Genomic DNA, 15,597 nt, shown 5'->3' with positions numbered 1-15,597 from the left:
TTGCTTCCAAACAGACACCTTTATTGGACAATTAACTACTACCCCCATACACATATACACACAGAGGATTGGACATTGCTAAAAACATCCCTAAGACTAAGATCACTGGGTCTCTCTCCTAACCTGGCATTGATCAAATGGAAATTTCACCGGTTGTTCTCCATGTCTGACAGACACATGTGACAGCATCAAAATCCGTCCAGCCTGAAAAGTCTTGGAACAATGATGACTACTCTCTGTTCTATATGTGTCCCTCCGCTAGGAAAATCAGAACAAGCTTTGGAGACTCTTCCAAGTTGCGGCTTCCTTTATTCATCTGGAAAGACTTTCACTCACTGCTTTCATCCAAAGGGCCCAGATGGCTGGCAAAATTCCCATGTACTCTGAGTCGATAGATACAGGTGAACTCTGAGTTTCCCCAGTTGCTCCACACCTTGAACTTTACATACAGAAACTCTTTTGAATGTTGATTCTGAAAATAGACAAATGAATGAATAATCTGGATCATCATCTCAAATCATGTCAGAAGGTTAGCTCCCACAGAAGATTTCTATGTGCATAGCAGTCCTTGTGTAAACAGAAGTCTGTCGGAATAGTACCAGAACAGGGGCACATAGCCAAATATCTTGAACTATTAACTGAACCCCAACAGAGATGGATTATTACAAGGTCCAGATGCAATACTTTTCCATCTGCCATTACAAAGGGTCGCTACTTATCTATCCCTCTCCAGGATTGGGTTTGTCCATACTGTAAAAACTAAGTGGAGACTCTTGCTCACATTATACTCAATTGTCCAAGATATGGCTGGCCCTAGACAAATCTGAAAGAGACTCTGACAGTTCTGTTGTGGAGCTCCTGTTAAACAATACAGATGTCGTGCTCTTGGAAAAAGTAGCAAAATTTCTTTTACAAGTGACAGAACTTTCTAAGTAACATTCAATGCTAGATAAAGTTTCTCTGTCTGTGTTTTGAATGTATTCTTGTTTTGTACTTCACACATGTCTGGTAACGGTCTAGAGCCTTTTTTATATGCCTAATAAAGGTTGTTGTTGTGGTTGTGTAAACAGAAGATTTAAAATTACTGCTTGCTGTCTGCTTGCACTAACGTGTAGCATTTGTATCCCTGCAGCTGAATCTCTATTATCTTCTCTGTGTACGCAAAGCCTAGCACAGTCTGGTTGCACCTGTAGCTACTTGTAGAATTTAAAGAACAGGGGATGGGTGCCAGCACAAAATGGTTGCCATGGAGGGTTGGGGCTAGTTAGAAACACACTGCCATGGGGTACTAGGGCCAATCACAGAATGTGAGGAAGTTGAAAGCCAAGCAATCCCCTTACTATAAAATCAATTGTTTCTGGATTCTCTTGTTCCACTGAGGTGGAAGAAAGCTAGGATTGGCTCTATTCTTTGGGAAAAGATGCTTTGGAGAATAAGCAAATGGTCACAACAAGACCCATTGACAGGCACCACAGCAGGGATAACTTAGCACAAGGTAAATATATTCGGATTCAATTTTAAAATGAAATTACATTAAATCATGTGAACCATCTGCTGTACATCCCTCTGCTGTATATTCCTCTGCTCCCTTGCATGCCACCCCTCTCTCCCTCCTTTTCCCTTGCATGCCACCCCTCTCCCTCCCTCCACTAGGGTGGGTGGCCCAGGTCCACCTCCTCCCTCCCCTCCCTTGCATGTTACCCCTCACTCCCTTCCCTCTCCCACTCCCTTCCCTTGCATGCCACCCTCCCTCCCCTTTCTCTCCTGGGGTGGGTGGGCCATGTCCAAATGCCGGGCCACTCCCCTCTCCACCCTTGCATGCTACCCCTCACTCACTCACTCCCCTCCCCCACTCCTTTCTTTGCATGCCACCCCTCCCCGTCCGTCCGCAAGGGTGGATGGGGCAGGTCCAGATGCTGGGCCGTCTCCCCTTCCCTCCCTCTTGCATGCCACCCCTCCCTCCCTTCCCTTGCATGCCACCTCTCCCTCCCCTCCCCCTCCAACAGTATGCACACTTTTGTTTCATTGGAAAGTATACTGAGGTCCTATTTGCTGCCACAGTCTTTGATCCACTGCTTGCTTGAGCAAAACTGCACAAGTCAACATCCTATAAAGTAGTGGTCCTCAATCTATGGGTTGGGAACTTCAGGTGGATTTCAGAGTCCTCACAAAGCTGCCATTTCCTGACATCTTTTTGGCACATTTCTTGGCATGAGGGGCAGGGGACCAGACCTCCTGCCTCTCTTTGCATGAGTGTTGAGAAGGAGCGTGATGGGTAAATGTCACTATGCTCCTCCACGACTGTGACTGTCAGGGCCATTTGTCATATTACAAATTCCTGTTGATTGTTGGAGGAACAACAGCAGGACTTTATATCATAGGTGCAGTGGAACAGGCTAAACAGTGTGGTTTGAGGATGTGGAAGTGGTGTGCAGGGAAGAAGCCATAGTTGCTTCTCCTCACATAGCATGGCTATGAGCAGAAAAGGGCTGGGAGGTTCAATTCTTCCATCACATGTCTGATACAAAGCCCCCAAATTAAAACAAGTCCTTTGTAACATGAACACTGGACACTGGCTTATTTCTTACTACAGTCCATCACCCAGTCTTTGACTCGTGTTTCCTGTTCTCAGCCTGTTGGGTCTGCTGTCCATGGTGCTGGCCTTGACATTCATGGAACCACATGACCACATTAAAAATCCCTAGAGGAGTAATCTGTTCCTGTGTTCACAGAACAAATGTCAACGCCTCTTTCAGAATGGCCCCATTGCAATGGACTTCTTCACTTGTACTACTATCCTCTGATGTCATTTTCAGGGTACCTTGAGATGGAATGTCTGAATGGTTTCTTTTTCAATGTCATACGTAAACATTCCCAGCAGAGTTTCTTCATCCGTCTCATTATCTAGACCCTGGAACAGAAGGGGAGTTAGTTGGAACATATGGAAAGACATTGCAACAAAAGATACAATTAAACTCTGTATGAGAGGCCTAGGCAGTGTCTAGCAATTCTGCATCCAGGTAAGACCAAGGTCAGTGCACAGGAATTGATCTCCCAGTTTTCCCCTTGACAACTCAGTCTCATCAGCCTTTAATAAAAGCAAATGTCTTTAGAAATGAGCATGGAAGTACATGTAACGGGCAAAGTTCCACCAAGTACTCCAGTTGAAGGGGGTTGGAAAAAGGATGCAGGGAAACAGTAGGTAAGAAGCAAGCCAAGCAGAGAATTTACCAGGAATTCAAGACCTAGGATCTGACTGTTACCCAGAGAAAGAACCTGTTTTGATGGGTTAGAAAGAACCAGGAAGCCTGGATGGCAAAACCATGGTGGGTCCTGGAAGAACATACCTTTCTCCACACTGTATGCTTACTGGGGCAGTCCTCTTCAGATTTAGTCCAACCTAAATCCATTTAAGTCAACAGGTTTAGGCTGGAGTAACTCTGCACCATAGGTGGCTGACATGGGGCACATTCATAAACAAAGAGACCCCTATTTTGATCACATCCCAACTGCATGGCCTGTTGCAGTCCCTTTAATATCAGTGGCTTGGGCAAAGAAGTCATGGTTGGGCCTAGGAGGACATCCCTTTCTCCAGTCTTCATGATCATAGGGGCAATCCTCTTCAGAGTTTTTCCAGTCTAGACCTAAGGATGGTGGGGATGAGAGGAACTGAATCGGCTTCCTGCTCCCCTACATTTCAGCTTTCTCAGGGTACTTTTACACAGCCAGGATTCTCTGCACTGCTTCACTGCTGCATTGAATACGATGGCATCCGCAATGACAATGGAGCTTCCAAACAGGTGTTTTCTGCATGCTTTCCTACTTTCACCTGTCATCACCACCATTTTCCCTGCCACACCACTGGAGAGTTTTACAAAGAAAACAAAAAAACAAAAACATAGTACTAAACCCAATTACTGTTTTTTTTTAAAAAAGCCTGCTGGTGTCATGGTGGGAAAATGGCAGCCATCAAGGGCTGATAACAGGAAAATGGAGTGTGTGGTATGCTCTTCCCTGTCCATTTGCCATAACACGCTTGGACTGTGTTTTTTTTTTCTGAAATGTTTAGCATAAAACAGATTTGGGAAAGAGAATACTGAGAATGGGAGAACGTCATGGAAAGAAGACAGAACATGACACTGTATGGATGGTCCATTTGGAAGCAAAGATGGAGAATAACCCTCTGGGTGGAACAGGTAAGGAATGAGGTGTGATGTTGAATTAAAAGGCAATACCCACAGAGACCACGAAATCTTTCATGGCACTCGAGACGTTTCCAGAAGGGCTGATGGCCTTGGGGATGTGCTCAACTGTAACAGCCAATAGCTGGATTTTTTGAGGCAGTTTAATCACCACTTGACCCTCCGATCCTTGAAAAGCCCAGCAGTTTCCAGGGTTAACGTCTGGCTGGAAACAGGAAGCAGCTCAAGTTAGCAACATGTAGCCCCATATCCCGAATATAGTTGCAGTGCAAGTTCATAATATGCAAACGGGCTTCTGTGGATAAGTATAGATGGTCATTAATAATCTACTTAACAGACCAGGCATAAAAGTGTGCTAAAATCTCCATATCACTTAGGTTACCAAGTAGCTGTACACATGCTAAAGTAAGTTACCCCTTGGTAAATGGTTGCCTTAACCCCCCCCCCCCTCGAACTACCTTCCAGTAAATGGAAGGCTACAGATATTTATGGATTTGAGTCTTCTTGTTTTCAGTAGTAGTGATGGAAAGTGTCATCAAGTAATTGCCAACTTATAGCAATTCCAGAATTTTTCAAGGCAAGAGACAAACAGAGGTGGTTTGCCATTACCTGCCTCTCCACAGCAACCCTTGAAATTCCTTGATGGTCTCCCAACCCGGTACTAACCAGAGCCAACCCTGCTTAACTTCCGAGATTTGATGTGATAAGGTCAGTGGGGCCATTCAGGTCAGGGTGGCCAATACTACTACCAAGCAACATTTCTTGAGTATCAGTGATAGACTATAGGTATTTGACTGCACCTCTAAAACAATATCAGGCGGCTTTGCTGAACAGAATATCCATGGCATAAACCAGCAAACATCCTTATTCTTAATGTCATAATTCCCAGATGTTCTCTGTTTATCAATGGTGGCTCCTAGAGTTAAAAGAAAGCTAGGTTAACAGCGATGGAGAGATCTATTTATCATCGTTACCAGCTTTGTATATCATTGTCCATGCTCAGGTTTCTCTATCTTGAACCAACTCATTGGACAGTTTGCTACTGTCCTGGATGTCAAGAAGGAAGGTCCCTTTCTTGGAGGCTATAGCCACCGGCCATTGTAATTCCTTTGCCTCCTAGTTATTCTCATGAACAGCAGTTCACCAATGAAGCCATATGTAGTCTCAGTTCTAGCATACAGCCAAATAAAGCTTTAATTCAAGGTCTCTATTTTTATATCCTCTGTTTTCCCCCTCCCCCAAACTAAGGCTGTTTTCTCCCTAGCTGGACTGGTGTTGGATCATGGGACAGGGAATATTTGCAGGGAGGAATTGGCTGGCACAGGAAGGGCTAAGCTACACCCCCCCCCCCTTGCATTATAACTTGTATGGCAACACAAACTTTCTACCTCAGATTTGCACTGGAACATGGAGTTCTACCCATTCTCTCGTTAAGGATTGGAAAATAGTTTGAACCACAAGAATCCTAGAAAAAATGCCATTGATTTATTTGGAAATTACTTCCACATAAGTGCTTACAATGGACATGTTAATGGGTTTTGTTCATCTAGCCATTAAAAAGATTTTTTTCAAAGAAAGCATAAGAGCAAAGTGTCTGTCCTTACCTAGTGTTTTTTGAGCCCAATCAGCCATTTGTACAGGATCTTCATACTTCTTAATAGCCAAATCAATCATTTCAAGCACTTGCTGTGGAAAAGAGGAAGAAAAAACGGATCAGGAAAATTTGTGACTCGTCCCTGCAGGGATTGAAGGCAGACATTTGACACCATGAATTATGAATAGTCCTGCAGGACTTTGGGATCTGCCTACAACCACTTCTGTAACATGAATCACAAGGCTTTCTGCACTCAAGATCAAATAAAATGTTATCTCCACAAAAAGATAGCCCTAATTCTGTATGTTGGAGTGTGAGGATAGAGATGGCCTTTACTCCAATGGTAGAGCTTTGCTTAGGAAAACAACAAAAACTGACTAAAAAGGGGTCAGGAGAAGATTCATAGGACAGAATTACCAGATCAGGGAACAACAAAGCATCCCTTCGTCAGTTTTCCCCTCCCAATCTCTATAAGTGAACAGGCAGAACCTGGAAATGCCCTGTTTTCTTTGACCAATAACGAACAAAGTATCTGCTGCATGATTAGGGCAAATGTGCGTCGCTGCAATATTTCTTGAACAGACATATTTCCAAAGGCCCCGCTTTCACTTTCTATTCTCCCTGTGGCAAGTGAGACCAATTCAAAGGACATGTTTATCTCATTGCCATCTTGACCTGCTCTTTATATATAATTATTTCTATATAAATGATACAGTTCTGTGGCTATTGGGCACAGAGTTCATCTCCTCTTCTTTTGGCCACCAGAAAATCTCATATGAGAATGACATGGTCCTGATTTCTCTTACCCAAGTTGGATTAAAAATGATTACCATACCAGTTAGGTGTGTTTTGTAAAGAAGAGGCCTTCAACATTTATTACAAAAAGAGACCAAAATAATGGTCTCCAGAAAGAGACCAAAAAAATTAACTGGAGAATACATGGAACACCTGTTGAGCAGACCAACACCATCAAATCTTTGGGAGTTACTTTCAAAGGGATCTTAAATTGGAAGCCCCACTTGGTAACCACCAGAGCCTTTGCTTAAAAGATTATGGGGGCCACCTTGGGATTCTATTATACTAAGGGAGGATTTCTCACAGACCCTATCTTAAAATTATTTTCAAGTAAGGTTATCCCTCATCTTTTGTATGGTGTGATGATGTGGGGCTGTAAGAACTGTAAGCTTTCCGATCAGGAATCTATTCAAAATCTTTTCCTCAGCCCTCCCTAAAGAGACTCCTTAAGTTCTAATGACTAGGTTTCCCCTCACTTAGGGCTCGCAACTCTGAGCATATCTGCTTAGAAGACCAACGTTACTCAATGGGGCTTACTCCCAGAACAGTGTCTGTATGACCACAGCCTATGGCAGAAAGACAAGCATGTAGAGGCCTGAAGGTAAAGCAAGAAGCAATGACATGCAGAAGACAAGACAGTCACAATCAGTTTCCAACTTCCTACTTCTTTGTTCTCTCCTGGGATCTCACTTTCCTCTAGAATTTGCTTTATACAATGAGTCATGTTCTTGTTGATGCCACTGATCTGACCATGCAGGTGATCAATCTCCATTTTAAAGGCTTCAATAGCACGGATTTGTTCTTCTAGCAGAAGATGTGACTGCCTTTCAAGGGGTAAGAAATGCAAATATTAGAAACTGTCTGATCATCTATGACTAATCTGTGATTCAGTAGTCACAGAACAAAGATAACCAACCCCAATTAAAAATATTTAGGATTTAATATCCAAGTGGGGAATGAGTGCACTTTGGTTGATTCCCCACTGGCAGAATCATTCTGGGATTGAACTGGGACCATAAATTACAGTACCTAGTTGATCCCGTCTGTCACTCTCCACGGCAGCTGAGGTCTTGTGTTGGAACCATAATCAGAGAGCGGGATCACCTCGGCGCCTTTTCTGCTCCTCGTTCTCGATTGGCTGTTGCTTTAGGGTGGGAATGTGAATGGGAGTTCCTTTTTTGTTTTGTTTTTTACATAACGGCTACGTAACTACATCGTCACAAAGGAGTGTTCTACATAGCTAGAAACAGAGCATCAATGTGTGCCTATTAGTTGCATGGTTGTGGCTTCATATGCAAGAAGAAGAAAAAAGGCGCATTTCTGCCCGCCGTGAGTCTCCTGTTCTGCGCCTGCCCAAGACACTTAGCCGTGATTGGCTGACGGTACGAACTGGAGACTCACGGTGGGTTAGAATTCCCCACAATACTGGGTTCATCCTGTGTTCGTCCTAGAACAGGTTCTGCAACCTGTTGTACTCCAGATGTTCATGGACTACAATTCCCATCAGTCCCTGCCAGCATGGCCAACTAGCCAATGGAGAACATCTGGAGAGCCACAGGTTGCAGACCCCTGCCCTAGAACAACAGAAAAAGGTGTACCTCCCTGGTGGTTTTAAAAAAATAATGGGAAGAAGGGGCAGAGCTGGAACAGACACAAGTTTGTGACAGGAGCCGTGGGGAGTTCCAGGACAACTGCAGGGGCCATCCCAGAATGATTCTGCCAGCAGGGAATCAACCTTTGTCCCTGGAGTGCATCTATGAACAGGCACGTGCATGAATACTTTAACCATTCAAAATGCAACCTGTAAGGTTGCCATTACCAACACCAGCTTGGGAAACTCCTGAAGATTTGTGGGGCTGTACGTGGGGAGGGCAGAGTTTAGTGAGGGGAGGGAGCTCAGCAGGGATGCGATGCCATAGAATCTGCTTCCCATTCTCTCCAGAAGAACTAACCTTTGTAGTCTGGAGATCACCTGTAATTCCAGGAGAACTCCAGCTCCCCTACCGCTGGAGATTGACAGCCCTAGCAGCCTGCCATTTTACACACATTAGCTGCTGAGGTATATTTTGAATTGTTTGCACATTATAAGACAATTGTATTTTCCTAGCCTATCATATAAACAGAAGAACAAGCATCTTCTAGTCTTTTAAATGTGGTAGCACAGATGTGGTAAAGAAAGAACGTACAGCCAGTGGAGCTGAACTGTCAGAAATGTGCAGGGGGCTCAGGCAAAGCTATTAATATGAGAACTAGGGTGTTACAAGCATGGCTTGAACCATCACCAAAATACTAGTGTTTTATGTCATTCTGCTGCATGAGAGAAATGTTCAAATGGCTCATTCTGGGTAGCTGTGGGGAAGGAAGGGCAATACATGTTCTCATTGGCTGAGCAATCATGGTACAGAGATGTGTTTTATATTGTTGTTTATGGATCCACACTGAAAATGTTGCACTGTTGTCTTTGACCTTTGAGGCAGAAGCGAACCTGTCTCGACATTTTATCATGCACAGACACTAACATCCACTCACTGGCAGCTACAGACCCACCTAGAAGGCCTTTGCAAGTGATAAGGCAGCCTGGTGATAGCTGTATTTGTGTACGATTCCAAAGCTAAATATTTCCTCTTACCACATTGAATCCAGGTGTGTTTGATACTGCTTCGTGAGTTCCTAGAGAGGCAAAAGAAAGCATACTCTTCAACTCTAAGAAATATAATGAGTCTTTCAGGATATTCCCAGTACTTTGGGGTATGAATAATAATGCATCATGACAGAATGGATGGGACTAGTTAACTAAAAGTGGTATCCTCTTGTCCCATTGATGTAAAATTTAGAGTAAATAAATGCACATTCAGCAGAGCTGTTCTTGCTGCTAGTGTACATGAGCATGTTGTCAAAGTTCACACCTGCACACTAGGGGGTCATGTGGGATTTGTCTGCATTTGCAGTACAGAACACATTGCGCTGCCCTTGCCTCTTTAGTAAGGAGATCTTAGATATGGCAGGTACCATTTTGAAGAGTACAGTTGGGGAAACCGCAAATGGTTACGTTGCTCTCATAGCTACAGTATGGATGAGCAGCTCTGACTACCAACTATGTCCTCCAGTGGATGGTAGCCAGACGTGCCAAGGTTGACAGTGAGATGTAGGAGACCCGATTCTGCCGCACACACGGATAGTTAAAGTATTCGTGAAGTGTTCCCTTCCAAAAATAAAGACACTCTGTACATGTCCAGGAGCACACTGAATTCAGTTCATTTGTTAAAAGGCTACTTTCTTACCACCTTATTCCTCTATGGAGCTCAGGGCAATATGATTTCCCCCTCCCCCACATTTCCTTTCAAGAACATGGAAAGGTATGTTGGACTGAAAGAGGATGGTTACCCAGTAAGCTTCCTGAAGGTTTAGCGGGGATTTGAATCCAGACCACCCCAGTCCCAACCTAACATTTTCACTACTATACCACAATGGCTTTCCCAAGAAGAAAAAAACTCCCCTAGAAGCCAACAATATTAGGTTTAAAAATTAACTGCATAATTTAGGACTCTAATACAAACATAAAACAATTTCAGAATTCACATTCTTTTCCTCCACAACTCAGTGCCCAGTGCAAGACAGATTCTCTATTGTGATTTGATTAGCTTCTGTTAACTTCAAGAGGATGTATTTGCAGCAATCCTTGTGCAAATACCAGTGGTATATGCCTCCCCTTTAATTACTTAAAATGAGTGTAGGGCATAGTACATCCCTGCTCGTGTTTAGAGGAACCCCAAGAAGTGAAAGAAACCTCACCGGTGACGAAAGCACATCTGATGATCTCCTGAATAAACACAAGTAGTAAACTGCAGCTGTGAGAAGAAAGCAAAGAACTCTTATTGACCTGGGTACAAGTAACATCAGTGGCAGTTACTGTGGAGAAAGAATTCTGGAAGATGGTGCAATACATTGTATTAAATGGGTCATGTTTTTACAAGTGAGGCCAAAATGCTAAACAACTCCCTGTATTTCATGCCGGCTAATATGCTAAGAAAACAAATTAAAGTTGAAAATTGGAGTTGGAATAAATGTGATTCCTTTTAATTAGTTTGCAAATGAAGGAGACTGAGGACTGGAATAGATATTCTGGCAACCATGGGTCTGATCCATGAGCTTGGGTTGTTTCAAAATGCAGCACGCAGGTCTGCACTACAGCAAGTCCAGGCAATTTTGGTGTTATAATGGTCTGATTCCCTTCCCAGTGAACTGGAGTAATGTGACAGCCAGAGTTATCTTTCCCTGAACGATGCCTTGCTATACCAGAACTTCTTAAAGAAGCAAGTACTGTGTCTGGGCCAAGAATAGGATTATTTAAAACCTTCCCACCCTATTGGACCATGCAAACTTGTTTCTCAAAGTACTTTTTGTACTGTAATGAATTAACAGTTGTCGTGCATGTAAGAACACTAAAGCATTTGGGTGCTGTGTGGTTTCCTGGCTGTATGGCCGTGTTCTAGCAGCATTCTCTCCTGACATTTCGCCTGCATCTGTGGCTGAGATCTTCAGAGGATTCTCTGAAGATGCCATGCAACAGATGCAGGCGAAACATCCGGAGAGAATGCTGCTAGAACACGGCCATACAGCCAGGAAACCACACAGCACCCAAGTGATTCCGGCCGTGAAAGCCTTCGACAATACATTTAACACTAGAGCATTTTGCACAACCCTCTCTCTAATGTACTAGTTGACTGTCAATGCAATCTTAAGAACACTTTCCTGGGATTAAGCCCGTTCAGTTGGTCTCTGAACAAACCTGATTAGAGTGACAATGTTTCCATAGCAGGGAGTCTAATTTCATCCTCGCCTCCCAACCCTCTGCAAAACTTTGTTGATTTTCAGCTGCACAAAACTCAGCAGCACTGACTTTCAGTTGTCACCTGTCGGATGCTGTTGGGAATTGCAAGTGTATGTCGCAACCAGTCATGAAAATGTTAATTATCTGTTTGTATGTAAACAAGATGTTGAGCTCATATTCTGATACACTCACCTATTGATTAGGCACTGGCCAGTTTAGTAGCCGCTGAATACATGCAGCCCTGTGGATTGGGCTGCAGTGGCTGGGGATGCTGCCGCACTGCCTCCAGAGGATTTATAGGCAGCACAGGGAGGCAGCAGAAAAAAAAACCTGGCTACCTGAAAGCTCTCCACAGGGCTTAATGGAGTCCCGCCACCCTTTTGAATGGTGTAAGTCCATAGCCCCTAGGTTGGCGTTCCTGGCTCAAAAGCCTGAGTGGAAGCCAATTAAAATTGTCTCCACCCCCAGGAACACCCTGGCTTGCCCCCCTCCCCATGCCAGTGTCTGCTTTGACACCAGTGTAGCTCTGTGGCGATGGCCACTTCTGGGTTTGCCTGCCACAGAGATGGAGGGTGACTGGATGCCAGTCTCTTTGCACTCTCCACTGACACGAGTGCCGCTTATGCAGAGCCGAAGGGAGGGGGAACGGCGCCTGGGGCATGAGTGCATCCTGCACCCGTGCCACACCCCAGAACGCCCCCGCACTGGTGCGTGCCCAGTGTGTCACCCCTCCCCACTCTATAGATTGGGTCATAACAGCATGTACATCTACGGTTATAAAACTACCTGACTTTTGTTCTGTGCTCAGTTTCTGCCACGTGCTGAGACAAGTATAAGGATGTAATAGTGTAGAATAGAGTTTATTTTCTCCCATGTTTACTAACTAATACACTTATTATTAAGCAACTCATTGGTATCTGCCTCTTTACTGGTCTCCAATGCAGTCTGCATTAATGTAAATCAACCAACAGATGTGCATATCAAGCCAATGAATTCATTCCAATGTTTGACATGCCTCGAAAGTTAAGATTGCATTTTGGAATTTTATGAGTACTCACCACAAGATAACAGGACTATTACAGAAAAGAACTTCAGAGCCTTTTTGACATTCTCCCATGTGATCTGGTCTCTAAAGAGAGAAAAAAAGGGAAGTTTGTTTAACATGGTGCAATTCTTGGGAAGCTGTAATGGCCGCAGAAAACATCCCTGTATTAACACCGGGAACTCTGTGGCTCATCTGCAAAGCAACAGTGGATGTTAGTTCTCTATACATTTTTATCTAGTCCTTTTACCAAGAAACTCAGGACGGCTTACTCTGTTCTCAACAATCCTGTGTGGTAAGTCATGCTAAGAGAAAATGACTGATCCAAAGTAATCCAGTGAGTTTCCACAGCAGATCTGAATCAGTGCACCACAGTTGATCCAACAGGAATCACAGAGTTCTCATTGGTCTGTGATTCTTCTCCTATCCTTCTAACATCGAGTATAATAGATGCTACACATTTCTCTACCTTCACCTGTAATTATCTGAGGAAAGGGCTAGGATACATGTAGTGTGCAACCATGTTAACTCCTGTTGTGTTTTGAGGAAGAAGAAGCATGTGGGATTGGGAGGGAGAGTTGTACCACAAGGCTGAGTTTATATTAGAGCTACACTGATTGTCTTTGATCCCCCCCCCCAAAAAAAACCCCCAGTTCTTGGTTAATGTCAATTCCTTAAATTATTTTCCTATCAGTTGCTATTTCAGTACATTTTTCTAAAAAAGCACCCATCTTCCTTCCTGATAATGCTAATTCTATCCATTCTATCCATGACACTCAAACAATACTACCTAGTCAACTTGACTGGGCTGTATAACAATAATGAGAGTAAGCACAATGCTTCCTAGCTGGGCAGCCCCATCCAATGTGCCGATTCACCATCCCAGGGAGGCTTCCCTGTGGCATAGGGAGGCTTAACATCCAAAAAAGCCTCCCTGCCGCTGGGAAGCCCCCATTGGGCTTAATGGACTTATGCCTCCTTTCTGGTTGCGTACATCCAAAGCTCCAGCCGCCAGGGCAAGGAAGGAAATGGCCAGGAGGAAACTGATGTTTGCTCCTCCCTCAGCCATGCCCCTGGATCACCCCACTATGCCAGTGGCAGCTCAGGGACACTGATATAGCGTCCAGCCCAACGTCCCACAGCTGGGGCAAGCCATGGCAGCCACCCACCAGCAGATTTGCCCCATCACTGGAGCAAGTGCCCTTGGGAGGGTAATTCCCTGTACTGCTCCTACTGGCAAATTGCCCCCCCCCCCCCGGTTTGGATGGGGCAATAGATAAGCAACAAACCTTTCCCCCGCACTAAGGAATAAATTCCATGACACACGGGGCATCTGTGATTGGATTACACGACATTTCCTTTAATATTAAAAAAAAACCTGTGACAGGCAAGAATTGGCTTGAGACTGTACACTGGGGCAGGGAGTAATCCTTTGCCTCCATATCAGTTATCCAATAGAAATCACCCCATTTTCCCAAGCTCTTGTTGGGGAGGAAACACAGGCATTTATTGCACCTGTCTTTTTTATTTCCCACAGCAAACATCATTAATAAACAATAGTTTGAGGGGAGGCTTGTGTGAGAATGGCTTTCCCTGATTTTGTAGTGGCATGGCTACAATATACATCTCTTCTCCTCCTCAGGACTGCTTTATCTGAATACGTTGTCAAATGGAGGCAGCTGCTAGCATAAGTGAAATGCCAGTTTGAAAGCTGTTTACCCGGCTTTGATTCTTCTCTGTGAAAAAAATACCTGCCTGTGTAACATGTTTTCTTTTTCTCCAAAATAATTTTCTGGCAAGGGCTCTGCTATTCTGGCTTTTCTTGCCAAACTGGGTATTGGGGTTCAATTTTTATTCCAAAAGCAATCTTGAAAAATGTCATGTTCATACTTACTTTGCACAGAAATAAGCTCTTTGGAGCAGGCACAGAATAGTCGCACTGTATATGATTCCTGGGGCAAGAACAAAACAAACCAACAAACAATTCAGTCACAAGGCATTTTGGTACTTCCCCTCACAGGCCTCAGAATAATGGAGTGTACTTCTTTTGACACTGGACCAGTCTGGCTTTGGGCTGGCGTGAGCTTATGCCATCATTTGAAAATGCAGGCATTTCTTCAGCAGGTTTCAGACTCGAGAGCATAAAAGAGCGTTCTTTACATTATGCTTATGGGTCACTTTGCCATGCTATCATTGTACCTGTGTATGGATGATTTGCAATTTCATGTCTGTCTATTTAACATATGTTTACCCCAGCAGAAGACATTGTTCTCCTTTTCTATTTTTGCCTTACAATCACTGTACGAGGTAGATGAGGCTAGGAGAATGTGCCTACTCCAAGGTCAGCTTGCAAGATTCACAGGAGTAGGGATCAGATCCAGAAGTGGGATCCAGCAGGTTCTCACAGGTTCCCGAGAGTAGGTTACTAATTATTTGTGTGTGCCGAGAGGGGGTTACTAATTGGTGATTTTGCCACGTGATTTTTGCCTTAGTTACGCCCCTCTTCTCAGCAGGAGCGCGCAGAACTTGAAGCAGTCTAGCAGGAGGTGCCCCAGTGTGCGTGGTAGCCTGTGCCTGCGTGCATTCGTTTCCCACCCAAGGATCGGCGTAGCGGCTGCGTCCTTGTCACAGCCCCGCCCAGGAATGCCCCACCCCCGGAATCCCCGGCCACGCCCCCATTGTGCCCCGCCCAGTACCATTGGCGCTACACCACAGTTTGAATCCCACCACCATGGGAACCTGTTACTAAAATTTTTGGATCCCACCACTGATCAGATCTCTCACAATTTCACTTGCTCCTAACTGTGGACTCAGAATATCTTTGCCTAAAGATGACATTGCTCACTCAGGATGAAATAGACAAAGCTGATTCAATCGACCAGGGTTTGTCCAAGCCCTTACATTTGATCACTAATGTAATAGATACTTTAAAAAAATCCTTTTGAAAATGGAGGGGGAGTGGGAGGAGAAAATGGCTGAAGGGAAGGTTGGGTGATTACATGGGGGCAAAGATAACGGTCAGATGTTTCATGAGGCGGAAAACAGAGATGGTTTCAACATGATCATACACTTGAGGAAAGCTGGCTCAGAAACTGATCGAAAAACATTGTGGTAAAAATTCTCAGGAAAACAA

The 15,597-nt window shown here is 44.3% G+C and overlaps 1 protein-coding gene across 3 annotated transcripts in view; it reads right to left on the bottom strand.

The window, feature by feature from the left end:
* The window catches only part of LOC125437113 (SUN domain-containing protein 3-like), a 104,083-nt gene continuing 88,486 nt past the window's right edge, over positions 1–15,597 (bottom strand). For all 3 annotated transcript variants that reach the window (XM_048504485.1, XM_048504484.1, XM_048504483.1), the window contains 10 exons: positions 14,359–14,416; positions 12,481–12,551; positions 10,384–10,439; positions 9,221–9,261; positions 7,256–7,415; positions 5,807–5,888; positions 5,003–5,118; positions 4,240–4,407; positions 2,822–2,911; positions 1–472 (listed from right to left, as the gene is read on the bottom strand). In XM_048504485.1, coding sequence (XP_048360442.1) covers positions 329–472; positions 2,822–2,911; positions 4,240–4,407; positions 5,003–5,118; positions 5,807–5,888; positions 7,256–7,415; positions 9,221–9,261; positions 10,384–10,439; positions 12,481–12,551; positions 14,359–14,416 — 986 coding nt within the window. In that variant the 3' untranslated portion in view covers positions 1–328. The remainder of the gene's footprint in view (positions 473–2,821; positions 2,912–4,239; positions 4,408–5,002; positions 5,119–5,806; positions 5,889–7,255; positions 7,416–9,220; positions 9,262–10,383; positions 10,440–12,480; positions 12,552–14,358; positions 14,417–15,597) is intronic.

This window comes from Sphaerodactylus townsendi, linkage group LG07 (assembly GCF_021028975.2).
Source record: "Sphaerodactylus townsendi isolate TG3544 linkage group LG07, MPM_Stown_v2.3, whole genome shotgun sequence".
NCBI lineage: Eukaryota > Metazoa > Chordata > Lepidosauria > Squamata > Sphaerodactylidae > Sphaerodactylus > Sphaerodactylus townsendi.
This window is presented reverse-complemented; position numbering and strand designations above follow the sequence as displayed.